The 15,338-nt window shown below is 38.0% G+C and overlaps 1 protein-coding gene and 1 non-coding gene across 2 annotated transcripts; both read left to right on the top strand.

Moving 5' to 3' along the window:
• The first annotated feature begins 506 nt into the window (after positions 1 to 506).
• On the top strand, positions 507 to 639 carry LOC142437752 (small nucleolar RNA SNORA42/SNORA80 family). The gene has a single exon (XR_012782275.1). It is a non-coding gene; the product is annotated as a small nucleolar RNA SNORA42/SNORA80 family (small nucleolar RNA).
• Positions 640 to 5,979: 5,340 nt separating this feature from the next.
• LOC142437564 (olfactory receptor 12D3-like) lies at positions 5,980 to 6,933 on the top strand. Its single transcript, XM_075540675.1, has one exon. The coding sequence runs from the start codon at positions 5,980 to 5,982 to the stop codon at positions 6,931 to 6,933; it is 954 nt and encodes a 317-aa protein (XP_075396790.1).
• The last annotated feature ends 8,405 nt before the right edge of the window (positions 6,934 to 15,338 follow it).

The following is a 15,338-nucleotide window of genomic DNA, read 5'->3' as shown; positions in this document are numbered from 1 at the left end:
TATCCATATTCATGCAACTATTTTCCTTCATCAATCATAACTTTTAAATCTTACTTAAATTCTAAATACTGTCTACTAATGCCGATTAATCACTGTAAATCATTAATGTCACGGAGCACAGCCCAATCCAAAATGAATTGCTGAAACAATTGAATCTTTAACACTGAAAACCATGTGCTTAATCTAAAAATACACACTGCTTGCTTCTCATGTTGCTGTGCTCGCTGGCAAACTTGTAAATGTCCTTTATGAGAACAGCATTGTATTCAGGGGGCTGTGTAGATGAATTATAGAGCTGAATGTTTAAAAATGATAAGTAAGACTTAATGAGAGTAGTTTTTATAATAGGTAAACAGTAAACAGGGAATTTCAATGTTAGTCAATGCAGGAAACATGCAGAGTAGCTACAATTTTTTCATGTCAAAATGTTCAATTTTTTATCTACCTATTGCACTATCATCTATCATCTATCTACCCATATACTCTCTATAGTTTGTGCACTTGGTGCATGGGTTTGGATTTGTGACAGTTCTGATCCCGTGGGCCTCTCACAGTGTGCCATGCCAAAGCAAACTCGCACCCCGAATTATTTCCTGCTTTAACTGGTGGGCTTAAGGCATTGAAGCAGGTTGCGCAGTGAAATACAGAAAATAATACTAATAATTTGTGCACTTCTCTCAGGTGTATATTAAAGCTGCACGTTATTCCAGTTCATAGATACAATTTTTCTAGTCTTCTACTTCTGATATTAAGATTCCATCTAATATTCTACAATCATGAAACAAATGGGATGATAAATAGATGTAGAAGTATATCTGCACATAATTCAAAACGTTTAAATAACTTCAATTTTAATAGCTACTGGAAACTTGCCTTCCATATAAATGGGAAACATTGAAATCATCAACAATTCTTATGTTCGCTTTCTACTTCACTGCAGTGTTGTTCTATCATTTATGTTGACCATTCTGATAAATGTTTGTGATACTTTCTTGTGATTTTAATTTGCATTTCCCTGATAAATAATAATGTTAAGTCTCTTTCCATGTGCTTATTTGCCATTAGTTATATTCTTTTCTGTGAAATGTCTTCTGATTTCACATAATCATTTTCTAAGAGATTTTTTTAAGAGATCTTTTTATATTCTAGATATTGGTCCTTTGTCACATGACTTGAAATTTTTTACTATTCTATAGCTTATCTTTTCACTTTCTTCACAGGGAATTTTGCAGAGCAAAAGCATTTTTATTATGCTGAGATCCAATCATTATTCTTTTTTTAATGGATTGTGCTTAAAGTGTCAAATCTAAGAACATTTTAACTACCCTAAATTGTGATGACTTTCTTCCCCTTTTTCTAATTTTCTGTTTTATGCTATACATTAATGTTCTTGCTCCATTAAAAAATAAGATATGAGGCTAAGGTAAAGGTTTGTTTGGTTATTTATTTACTTTTGAATAAAAATGTCCAATTCACCTACTACCATTTGTTAAATATAAAATCTGTTCTCTATTAAATTGCTTTTGGACCTTTGTCAAAAATCAATTAAGCATATTTGTGTGAGCCTAATAATGACTTCTGCGTTTTCTTCCACTAATTTACGTCTTTGGTTTCATTATTTTCTCCCTTCAACTTTTTTTTGTTCATTATTTTATTAGGGGCTCATGCAACTCTTATCACAATCCATCCATACATCAATTGTTTAAAGAACATTTGCACATTCAACGTTCTTGGGTTTTATTTTTCACCCCTTTTTTAACTTCTTGAGACAGGAATCTGTATTATTATGTTGAGATTGTTCCTTATTCATAATATAATCATTCAACAAAAACCCACTGCCCCTGGATTGAGTCCCCGTCATAGCAACTCTATGCATCATGCGGTTCAAATGACTGAGCTAGCAGCTCGGTGCATGGTTCACTATGCCACCATGGCTCAGTGGTATGTGCGCATTAGTGTCTTGCGTTTCCTCATATTACTGCTTTCACTGCATCCTCCCTCTTTTGAGACATTGCCCTTTCATTTTCATCCAAAAGCACGCATTACATGCACACACACCACTCGCAGGATTTGCCTCTAGTTTCTAATCGATTTGATATAGAGTTTCATTCTATTATGATTAGATAACCTACTGTGTGTGGTTTCAATTCATTAAAGTGAGTGGGTTTGTTCTATGGCTTTACTGGTGACTGTTGTCTAAGTGACCTACAAGGAGAAGTAAAATATATTACCACTTTGGTTCTCGGACAAGGATGGGTTTAGTCCAGAAAAAACATGTTATAAAATGTTGAATATGTGACTTCAGATCAATTTTCTCAGTAGACTTCTTAGTCTCACTGGAATGCTTGATAAAAAAAATAAAATTAAAATGTCCAATGAAACAGAAGCTTCCTACGTGATCTGCTGAGCCAATTAAACTCAAGGCAGAGAGGTGAGCTTAGAGTGTTGTTTATGTCGATGGTGTTTGTGAACTTCCAAAAGGATTATATTGTAGATTTCCCCAAAGGACACAGGACAACCATGAGTCATGTTATAAAGAATGCTAGAGAAAACAGAAAGCTACACTGGTGAGAAAAATACTAGCAAAGTGCTGAGCCCTTCCCCCACTTGTCTCCAAATCAGGATTATGTGCCTACCCATCCTTTGTGGATATCAAGGGCCGCCCTGTGAGACCTTGACTGGGAACCTTCCAGCATACACACTATAATCCCATTCATTCTCCCTTCGACTTATGTTTTGTTCTCCAAGCCAAAGGCATTTAAAAGGGACACAATTTGAGTTCCCTGAGTATGCCAAACTGTACTGTGGATGTGTTGTAAATAGAGAGCACAGAATTCTTCCAAAAAATTCAGAAACGGGAACAACTTCTTCAGAAATGTATAGACCTAGATGGGGGATACGTTGAGAAGCAACAGTTCCTATTTTGATAGTTTTATTTAATAAAGGTTTCTGTGATATTATATCAATACATTATGACTTTCCTCATACGTGACTGTGCTTCAAAAAGCTTACAAAATATCCTATAGTTATTTTTCATGAATTTTTAATGCGCTCCCATTTGTGATGTTCAGAGTAATATTCTTAGAGATTTTCTGTGGAACATCAGCTCTTACAGTCTTTGAAAAATGCGTATTGAGACCTAAGCTATAATGGTGAATTTGATGATTTCTCACTTTAGTTCTATAGGCTTTTGGTTTGTGTGTTTTGAGGGCTTACTCTTTGCTGCATTTAGGATTACTATGTTTCCCAGGTGATTTGATTATTTTGTTATCATACAAATTCCTTCTTGATCCTTGGTCATTCTCTTTCATTTGAGAGCAATTATTGTATTACATGCTCATAATATTTGCATGCTATGGCTTTTTTCACTCTTACATGTTTAACTTGCTAGATTATTAACTTTTAAGCGAGTTTCTTGTAAACATCATATTGTTGGACCATGCTTTCTTTTAAACTCATCAACTTTTATGGTGATTACTGACACATTAGAGCATAAACCTGGCCCTTTACTGTTTTTTGCTTGTTTCTTCTGGGCCTTGTGTTTCTGGGTATCTTTTACTGCCTTCCTGTGGTTGACCTGGACATTTTGGAGATTCCATCTTGATTTCGCTAAACATTTTTCTTATTGTGTCACTTTGTCTAATTCTACAGTAGTGATCACGGATTACTACAATGTACATATTCAATAGTCACCTGCATTTTCAAATGTATGGGCATAAAATTGTTCATAATATTGACAAAACCTGTAGATGGTTTTTCTTGTTGTTACTTTGAATTTCTCTCTATTTCCCTTTTCTTCATCTGTGTTTTCCTTTAGCAATCTGCAAGAATTGATGAAGTGATCACTTATGCTTTTCCTTTATATTATTTTTTCCTATTGCATGTTGGTTCTATCTTTAATAAATGATATTGTTTTATTATTTCATTCTTTCTACTTTTAAACTTTGAATTTCTGGTATATTTACTCATATTCACTTATATATTTATTAAGATCATTCAATGAGAGAATAATTTATTCATTTTGACATATTTATTTACTCAAATATGAATTTAAGGTAAATGCTTTTTTTCTGCTTATAATTTTTGTGACAAAACTTTGATATGTCTTATCTTCATTGTTTCAGGAGAAAGAAGAGAGTTTCTACTCCAGTGAAAACTTTGGGAAACTCACAGGAGCTGTTCTACCCTGTCCCATGGGCTGGCTATGAGTTGGCATTGACTCGATGAAAGTGAGGGAGGGTAGGCGTGGTCTTCATTGTTATTCTGCTTAAATTATTTCTTACTTTGTATTTTGATTTTTCATTTGGCACATTAATTATTTAGGAGTGATTTTTTTTAGTTTCAAACACTAACGAAGTGTCTAGATATGTTTTCTTTATTGTTTTCTAATTCTCTCAAAATATTTCTATCTTGATTTTTACTTTGTGAACATTTTGTAGCTGTATAAAAGCACCAGTATATACTTGGCTTTGCAAATGTTCAATGTACATTTGAACATAATGTAAACTGTTTTCTTTGAGGGTTTTGAGTTCTATATATGTTATTAGTCAATTTTGTCAGTTGTGTTGATCTCGGTTACTAGATCCATAACTAAGTTTTTGGCTTATTCCTCAATTACTAGGATTATAAAGTTGACATATTTCTGTCAACCCATGAGGTTCTTTTGTTGGACTCTTACATTGACGCATGATGTTCTGAATTGATTATGGTCCAAATGGGTATATGCTGAGCTGCTAACTGCAAGGTTAGCAATTCAAAACCACCAACCCCTCTGTGGAAGAAAATGCAGGCTTTCTACACTCTGTTACAGTTACAGTCTCATAAACCCACAGGGGTATTGGATTCCAATATGAGTTAGCACTGACTTGGTGACAGTTAGTTTAGAACTGATTATTAGCAGAGAAACATTAGTGTTGGTGGGTGGGGATTTTAGGGGTAATTCTTCTATTTCGTCAGCTCATGAAGTATACTTGCTCTCTTTTTGGTACAGGAATCATTCTTTCCTTTCACAAAGGACAATGCTTTGATCCTTCTCTGGTTTCGTACTATGCATATTTTTTCTTTGCCCCTTTGTATTGGTAATGCCTTGAAAATTTTCCCCTGTAGAAATTTCCACTGGGGTTAACAGTTGGGGAATTTTTTGCACGTGTGTGGAAGGTTTTGTTTTGTTTAACGTTTGGCCCTCCTAATGTTAGAGTCAAACAACACTCAGAGTTTTCCTAGTAACACCAACAGTCCACTCCACTCTCATGTGCTATCTTATGAATCCTGGATTATGCTTTTATTTTCATTTCAACTTGTGATTCAGTGAACCTTGAGGATTAAGCTGTCAGGTTTTTGTGTCACTCTTTTGTTGCTTTATGCATTTTAGAAGAAGTGGGGGAAATTACTGCCAGACTAGATCGATGATCCTGCCAGATCATAGAATTTAGTGAGTTGAACAACTATTATCCTGGGTTTTTTTTCTTAAAGGAAAATTTATTAAAAATTTTAAATATTTAAAACAATGGTCTAGACCCCTAATTTGAGTGTCAGATGTAAAGTTATGACTTCACGTTCTTTACATCTGTGATTTATTATAATATGCTGCTTTTGTTGATCTAATTCATTTTGTTGGTTAAGCATTTAACATGTATATCAGTCTTCCCCATTTGATCCTAAGAAAATTTAGTGCAAACTGGTAAAATCATTCCCTGCAAGTCCATCTCCACCAAAGAAAGCCACACTTGCTGCCGGTTAGTAGAATTTCCCCATAGGGTTCTCAAGGCTGTAAATCTTTATGGATGCAGACTGCCACATCCCCAGAGCCTGTAGTGTTTGACCTATTAGTCTTTGGTTAACAGTCAAACCTTTAAGCACTGCACCACCCCTCATCTCTAAATCCTTCCACATGACGCATTTTCTTTACTTAACCCCTGCAGTGTACATTTAAATTCCCACCAAATCAACTGGTTATAATTGCATTAGCTTCCCACAGCCATGGCTAATGCCACTATAGTGCAGGAGTTTCTTTTACTTGGTCTGACCAGCACACAAGAGTGGCAACCTTTCTTTTTTGTGCTTTTCTTTATGATTTACCTGGTAAACTTGGTTGGAAATGGGGCTATATTACTGATTGTCATCTTGGAGCCCAAACTCCACTCCCCTATGTACTTCTTTCTGGGAAACCTTTCTTGTCTGGATATTTGCTATTCTTCAGTGACTCTGCCCAAGGTGCTCATGAACCTTGTCTCCTCTAGGAAAGCCATCTCTTTCCTAGGATGCATTGCTCAGCTCCATTTCTTCCATTTTCTGGGAAGCACGGAGACCATCTTATTAGCCATCATGGCTTTTGACCGTTTTGTGGCCATCTGCTACCCCCTGCGCTATATGCTCATCATGAACCAGCAAGTGTGTCTTCTGCTAGTAGGTGCAGTTTGGCTGATCAGCTTCTTTTATGCCCTGATGCATTCAGTCATGACAGCGCGCCTCAACTTTTGTCACTCTCAGAAAGTGAATCATTTCTTCTGTGATGTCAAGCCTCTCTTAGAACTTGCTTGCAACAACACACTACCCCATCAATGGCTTCTTGCTATTATGGCAGGCATTGTATCAATGGGGGCCTTCCTCCTAACCCTTCTCTCCTACTTTTATATTATTGGCTTCCTTCTCTTCAAGCACCGGTCCTGCAGTGTGCTTCAAAAGGCTCTGTCCACTTGTGCCTCTCATTTTATGGTTGTATGCCTCTTCTATGGACCTGTGGGCTTCACCTACAGCCGGCCTGCCTCAGCCTCCTCCATGGTGCAGGACCGGATCGTGGCCATCATCTACAGCGCAGTCACCCCCGTGCTGAATCCCCTGATATACACCCTGAGGAACAAAGAGGTGATGCTGGCTCTGAGGAAAATTTCCAGGAAAAAGTTTTTGCTTAAACTCCACCAGCAACACCACTAGGGCTGATCACACTTGTATCTATTTCCTTTAAGACATCTTTTATCCCATTTCCTGCAATAAATGGATAATCTAAGCCAATTGCTATTTTCATTGTTGGAAGCTGTACCATTTGAATCTATGTTCTACATTGACTTGTGGGTAATAATTTAGCTTTTATTCATCCAATCCGTTATTTAGACGTAGGTATTAAACTTGTATTATTTGTCACACAATGTAAGAAGTATAAGAAACATAGGAGGAAATGAAACAAAATACATACTCTCATGGGAAGTATAATATCGTATAAGAGGATGGATGGGCCCAAACAAAAACAAGTACCTAACTACAGATACCAAGGTAATTAATTGCTATTGTCAGCTGCTGTATTAGTCTGGGAATTTTAAAGAAACAAATCTACAGAAACTCATGTACAAGAGTTTTATATAAAGGTTATGTGTGCATCAAGAAAACATCCCAACCACGTGCTGCCCAAGCCATGTCCAACATTAACCCATTAAATCATATGTCCAACATCAATCCACACAATCCTCCTTCATCTCACAAAACAGACACAGTGATGCCAACTGCAGGAGGAAAATCAATCCAGTGAATGTTTAAGCATCTTAGTGCTAGCAGAGGCCTCCACACGGCTGCTCCAGCACCCAGGCCTGTATCCGGTGGGTCCATGCAGCTTCTCCTCAAGGAGGTCTTGCAAGAAGTGAGCCTTGCCAGCTAAAGCAGAGAACTGGCTAAGGCAGCCTCACCCTGGTCTGACCATCAGAAAGCCAGATGTCCAAGAACTAGAAAGGCAAGGCTCACCAAGCCATTTATCCCCCCACCCGTCAATTAGCCCCATGTGTGTTTAGGGGCCAGGTTGGCACAATAAACTAACTACCTCAGAGGGCATCCAGTCAACCCCATTTTCCTACTCTTCTTCAAGGAGAAAATAAACTGCAAATACAATATACTGCTTCTTCTTCTTGTTTATTTCTATGTTCTTTTCCAGAAGACTGGTTATACTATTATTTACCAGGTCACATGCTGCATTATTTTTATTTCTGTTATACAGAGAAAAAGTAAAGAATGGTTTTAAAAGAAGTAAAATATGGTTAATTTACAATAATATTAGGTACCCCCACTAGCCATTCGAACTTATTTTTAAGACTGTAGTAACAAAGATATATAATTTAATACTTTTAAAAAAAATTTTCATTTAAAAGCATTTTTGGCATATAATCCACATAGCATACAAATCAATTGTGCAATTACATCAAGAAAAGTGTACAATCATCACCACAATCAGTTAAAGAACATTGTCTTCAGTCTTGTACTCATCGTTATTAGCATCCCATTTCTCCCCAAGCTCCTGGCCATACCCATAAAGAACCATTCATCCTATTGTTATCTCAATAGATTTGCCTATCCTTGATATCACATACAGGAAAACATTTTTTTAAAACCCAAAATCTAACAACAATAGCAAAGTAAAACATAAAAACCTTGATTAAATGCAATGCAGAAACTATGAAAAACCAGACTAAATTTAAAATAGGTCCTAAGGGGGAACAAATATTAAGGTGCTACATTTTAACCTAATTTCATCTGCAATAATCCACTTCCCAATGCACTCTGCATGATAGCAAGGCTACGCACATCCCTGATCCATGATCAAAGGGATTCTCCAGAAGCTTAATCCATGTGTACTTCCCCATCATGTTAAAAAAAAGGTATTTATTCAGTGTTATGATCATACTATTACATTCATCCATAGACAGCATGGATGCAAAAAAGAAGAAAACATCAAAACCCATTGTTGGAATTCTTTACACTTTCCACAGAACAGAACCTAAAGTAACTTGTTAAAGAATTAGTCACAAATACGGTGTTCAAGTTCTTTTACCCACACACACGAGCATGTCTAAAGCATGCCTTCTTTGTAGCAGCAAGGCCCTGCCACCACTGTGCTTGCCTGAGTCCCCAAATCTGTTGTCACCTTAGCTTCCCTGTTACTTCTCTGACTCTGCTTCCTGCAAAGCTTTGTTTGCTGGTCATTGAAATTTCTGCCACTGTCATAGCTACTGGTTCATGGTTTGGCAAAGTTTTGACTTCCACCAACCTCCTAGCCAGAGCTTCTGCCTCCATAGTTTCCTCCCTTCATCGGACAAAATTGGAAGATTGATGATTGTAATTGTCAAAATCACTATAACTTCCACCACCTTCCCTAAGGGCTTCCATCATTGTGACATCCTTTATTACCACCCCCATTGCTGCCATATCCCCCACTGCCAGAGCTGCCACCACAGCCACCACATCCACTGAAGTTTCTACCCCAACCAACATTGTCACTACCACCAAAGCCACCTCCTCGGCCACCTCTGAAGTTTCCAGAAGTGCTTCCACCTCTTTGGCTGGAATCGGAGCTGGCTATCTCTTGCTTTCACAGGGCTTTCTTAACTTCACAGTTGGGGCCATTCACTGTGTGGTGTTTCTTTTCAAAACCATTCTATTGGGAGTTAATTCAGATATCATTTCATTCCAGAGTTCAATCCCATCAAGCAGTATTATACAATTGCTACCACAAACAGTTTCAAAATATACTTTTTCTTCTTGAACTCCTTGACGTCAGCTCACTTTTAACTGACAACCCCCTCCTCACCAGCCAATACAATACCCCCTAGAAACCCTTATTCTATTTACTGACCTAATAGGTTCATCAATCCTGGATTTCATAAACTGAAAAACATATAACAAAAATTCAAAAGGGTGACCCCCAATGACATAACACATCTGAGATAATTCCCAATACAAACAAACAAAAACAAAATACTGAAAATAAGGCCTAACATTCATAAAAGGGGGGGAAGTCAACTGACAAAGTTTTAACTGTTCAAGTCAGGTTTATCTTCTACAGTCATCTCTAAAGTCATCTCTCCAATGCACTCTCCTTAGTAACCACTTCACTGCAGCTCCTCTCTATTGTAGATGGAGGGGGATCACCGGGGTCTTGGGGACTTGGCTCCTGTGTAAATCCCACAATGTGTCTTGTGGTCCCACTGTCATCCCTGGACTTCTGCCCACCATATTCTCACAGTTTGGGTTCTGATGCTATTACCTCCTTCAACTTCAGAATCTGATGATTTACAATCTTTGGTGACTGGCAATGCTTCCTTCATGGTGTCCACAGGCTGAAAAAAACCCCAACAAACAAACTCTGAAGCAGTTTTCAAATGGGTCAAAAGGGAGATCAACTGATTTTAACCCAACTGCCTCTTCCATGATCAACTTTACACTGCACTCTGTCTGGTGAGCTGACTGTGCACATCCCTCAGCACGGATCAGAGGGAAATCACCGCACCTTGATCCATGTGTGGATGCTGCAAAAGGTTTGGGCCTTCAACTGGTATCCATCATCTTCTGCAAACCAGTGTTCACAATTTAAGCTCTGATAGCATTCCCTCCCTGGAATTTGGATTATATTTGTTACAATCCTTGGATCACACTGGCTGTCATGTTCTTCCATGTGGATTTATTTGATACCGATTGGCTTATTAATATATCAAATAGTGTCTTATAATAAAAGCACTGTGAGATGAAATAAGTCCCCACCATATTATTTTTTAGTTTGTCTAAAATATATTCTTTGAAGTGATCAAATAAATATTTGTAATGGGTGTAATTAGGTGTTTCTTCTTTTCTGGACAACTGCTAATAACTGAATTTAGAGGCGCCTTCATAATGTACAAATAAATATATTTCTATGAAATTGTTTAGTTTTTCTTTGCATTTTAGAAGTATCAATTTATAATTATCAAATATATTTTAAAATTAATAGTAGGTTGTGATATTTTAAGAATTTGGTTGATGTTATAAAATTTTGTCCTATTGCATTAGTTTCTGCTTTGAATGGGATTATTTTAGCTATAACCACATCTGCTGTAGATAATTTGTAGAATGAAAGAAAATTTTTGTAAAGTCTTTGAAAATGAACAATCTCTTATGAAAACATTAACCCATGGTACAGCATAAGATAGGCTTAAAGATTTGAAGGAACAATGTCTAAGGTTAATCAAAGTCAACGATGTCTTTAGAGACTAAAATTTGACGGAACATTATATTGATGGATGTGTTGTTGGTTTCAATGTAAACGATCTTGAATTTAACAGATATAACATTATATTTTATAAAGTTTTTGTTAAGTCTTGAACAACATTTCTATCACTGTAAAACAATATGATACTTATTCTGTCTCTAATTTTAGTTTTTGCCATCTATGGAAATACAAAGAAGTAGACTGTCCAGTTAGGAGGAATTGGCCACTGAAAAGCTTATGGATAGTTCCAAAAATATTGTAGATGTTGAAACCTCATGAATAGAAGCATAACCTTGTCGAGAATGTGCCTGAAAATGTGTCATTGGGTTGGAAGGCACTCAAAATGTGACTGTCAAGTAGCTGTTTTCTCAAAGCAGAGTTGAACATCCTGATGTGAATGCAATAACGCATACAAGACTACTGATGGGGCACAATTCCAAATGAGAAAAAACACCTGCACACATCAATTAATAATTGGAATTTGGAACGTGGGAGGAATACATCAGTAAAATTGAAAGTTATCAAAATGAAATGGACTGCTTAAAGTTTGGTATTCTGTTATCTCAGTTGTGTTAGGTTCTTGGGGGGGGGTCACTCTCTTAAATTTATGTCAGACATGTTTCTGTGTCTCAGTATATGAAACCCAGGAGTGATGAACCTGTAGGGACAACAAGAAGAATACGGGTTTCTGGGGTGTGGGGGTACAATGGTGGTACAGGTGTGGTTAAATGGCAGCAAATGTCAAGGAGTTCAGAGAGGAAAGGAATTTTTTCGAAGTGATTTTGGTTTCAAATATACAGGAGGGCTTGAGGTGAATGAACTATGGAATGATATGATATCTGTATTAACGTCTAATAAAATGGTTTGGTAAAAGAAACAAACAAATTCAAAACTGCAATGTGACAGAGACATGAAGCAAACAAAGGCTGTGGAGAAAATGAACAATAGCCTAGCCTGAGGCAAATTTGCCTCAAAACTTCTATTTGAAAAAAAGCACCATATATGTGATATTCAATAAGTGAGCTATATCTGCATGAAAAATACAGATTTATATTCTAGGCCTTAGTGAGCTGTAATGGACTAGTTTTAGCCTTTGTCAATCAGAATATACCAGGATTGACAAATTCAGAAGGAATGGTGCTGGTGCACTCATTATCAAAAAGAACATTTCAAGATCTACCCTGATGTGCAAGGCTGTCTGTGTTGGGAGAGTGTCTATCCATATGAAAGGAAAGACAATGAGCACTTGTGTTTTTATGTGCCTTTCCCCTGTTCCCATTCTGTTGCTTGGACCTTAGTGCTCTCTTGTTATCCCTGACTTTCTGTGCATGGCAAAATTTTCTCAGCCTAACATCCCACAACTTTTTACACAAAATGAAATATTTTATCACTATTTTTTAAGGATACAAAATATTCTCTTATAAATATATAATAGAGTTCTTTTTTTTAAATCCATTCTTCTACTGATGGAATTTAGGCTGCTTCCATATTTGTTGTTGTTGTTGTTGCAATTTTAAATTGCACTACGATGAACATTGGAGAATATTGTTTATGGCCTGTTTCTTATTTCTTCTAGTTATATGCCCTGTAGTGGAATGACTGGGTCATATGATTGCTCGATTTTCATCCATTTTAGGTATTGCCAAATCACTTTCTACAAAGGTAGATCCTATCTATACGACCATCAGAAATAAATGAGAGTTTCTATCTCACCACTCCCCTTCGAACATTTTTTCCTTTCTGTTTTTTTTAATTGGGCTATCTTTCAGTCCAATTCCAAAAAAATCAGAAAGCAACAAGTGTTGGAGAGGCTATGGTGAGATAGGAACTCTTATCCACTGCTGGTGGACCTGCAGGTATGTACAGTCATTATGGAAATCGATTTGGCAATATCTAAAACTGATGGAAATTGAGCTACCATACAACCCAGCAATCCCCCGACTAGACATATAACCAGAAAAGGCAAGAAACAAGCCACGGTCAGACATCTGTGCTCCCATGTTCATCACAGCACAGTTCAAGCAGTGATGAACGCATGAAGCATATTGCCACATGTGAAGAACTGGGGGAAATGATGCTAAGTGAAGTAAGACAAGCACAAAAGGACAAGTATAGCACAAGTCCACTGGAATAAACTTATGGACAACAATATTGCCAAAAGGCATATGGAAAAAGATACCATATGCAAACATTCCTGGGTTAGGTCCAGTTAGCATGGAAGGGGCCAGACTAAATCCATGGATACATATAGTAGCCAACAAAAAAGCTGGGGGAAAACAATTTTAAAAAGAGAAAGACAGAAATGGGTAGTGGGGAACAGGGCACTAACCCGCCCAAGGGGAGAGTATTGTTTATATCTCCACAAGGAAAGAGGGAGCAGACTTCAACACGGTGTTCAAAATGTGAATGCAACATACTGCCTGAAGCAGGGAACCAGTAGAGAGGTCTGAGGGCCCCACCCCAATCCAAATTACAGAGACAGCTGCTCCTCCCCTCAGAAGAATTTACTACAGAGGAGAGAATCGAAGCTACAGCTGAGGGAGACGGACATGCCTGATCAGAGCACATGGACGCAAATGAAGGGGGAGAAGAGGGAGTGGAGCACATTCTTTCCCATCAAGCTTTGAGGACGATATCCCTGCTTAGAGTAGCCAATGCACAGAGAGGACCATATGGTGAGCCCCACTATTAGACAGGACATCCCACACTGACCCGTAGCCCTACAGGGAACACCATTGGAAACGCAGTGTGGTAATTGTGCCCGATCTGACCCCACCACACTGAGGTGAAACACTATGGGCATGCAACAGAACAGCAAGGGGAACAGAGCAATGAAGTCCCCAGGGTACCAAAAATAAACGTTGGGGCCAGGGCTTGGCACTCCATCAGACTTGACTAGAAAACGCTCCTAAAGGTCAAGAAACAGACTTTCAACTATTTACAGGCTTTTCTTTATCATTGGTGTTTTTGATTTTATTGTTTTTTTTTCTTTTGCTGCTTATTTTTGCTCTTTCCTTTTTGTGTGTGTGTGCATATTTTTATCTCTGCAGGTCTTTCTACATAAGATGGGCAGGATAAAAACCTGGCTGAGAAACCAATGGTACCAATGGTTCGGGGAAGGTGAGGGAAAGGAAGTGGTGTTAACCCACCCAGGGGCAAGGGAAAAACAAGTGATCCAAAAATCAATGGCAAGGAGGGTAAGAGGACTGGTAGTGATTCATCAAGGGCAATGTCACTGAGAGGAATTAATGAAACCCAAATGATGGCTGAGCAAGATCATGGGACAAGAGGAAAGTAAAAGGAAATGGAGGAAAGAACTAGGAGGCAAAGGGCATTTTTAAAGGTCTAAATACAGGCATGTACATATGTATCTATATTTATAGATGATAATGGGAAAGTAGATCTATGTGCATATATTTATAGGTTTAGTATTAAGGTAGCACATGGACATTGTGCCTCCACTCAAGTACTACCTCAATGCAAGAACACTCTGTTCTATTAAATTGGCATTCCATGACACTCACCTTCCTGACACAATAGCTGAAGACAAATGTGTGCATAAGCAAATATGGTGAAGAAATGTGACGGTGTCTGGCTATCAAAGTATATAGTGTCTGTGGTCTTAAAGGCTTGAAGGAAAATAAGCAGCCATCTAGCTGAGAAGCAACAAAGCCACAAAGAAGAAGCACACCAGCCTGTGTGACCACGAGGTGCCAAAGGGATTAGGTATCAGGCATAAAAGAACAAAAAATTGATATTATTGTGAATGAGGGGGTGTGCAGATTGGGATCCCAAAGCCCATCTGTAGGCAATTGGACATCCACTTACCAAGGATTCACGGGGAGGAGACAAGCCAGTCAGGGTGCAGTGTAGCACCAATGAAACATACAATTTCCTTTACTTTTTAAATGCTCCCTCTGCACCCTCCTGTCTTCCCCCACCACTGTTATGATCCCAATTCTACATAATAAATCTGGCTAGACCAATAGGATGTACACTGGTAGAGATAGGATCTGTAAACATAGGGGATCCAGGACAGATGATCCCTTCAGGATGAGTGGTGAGAATGTTGATACTGAGAGGGTAATGGGAAGGTGAGGTAGAAAGGGGGAAATGATTACAAGGATCTACATATAACCTCCTCCCTGCAGGACAGACAGCAGAAAGGTGGGCAAAGGGAGACTTGGACAGTGTAAGATATGACAAAATAACAATAATTTTTAAATTATCAATGGTTCATAAGGGAGTGGGCAGCAGACATGGAGGGGGCAAATGAATTGCTGATACCAAGGACTCAAGTAGAAAGCGAATGTTTTGAGAATGATGAGGGTAACAA

Source organism: Tenrec ecaudatus, chromosome 1 (assembly GCF_050624435.1).
Source record: "Tenrec ecaudatus isolate mTenEca1 chromosome 1, mTenEca1.hap1, whole genome shotgun sequence".
NCBI lineage: Eukaryota > Metazoa > Chordata > Mammalia > Afrosoricida > Tenrecidae > Tenrec > Tenrec ecaudatus.
Note: the sequence above shows the minus strand (reverse complement) of the source record. Positions and strands in the feature narration are given on the sequence as shown.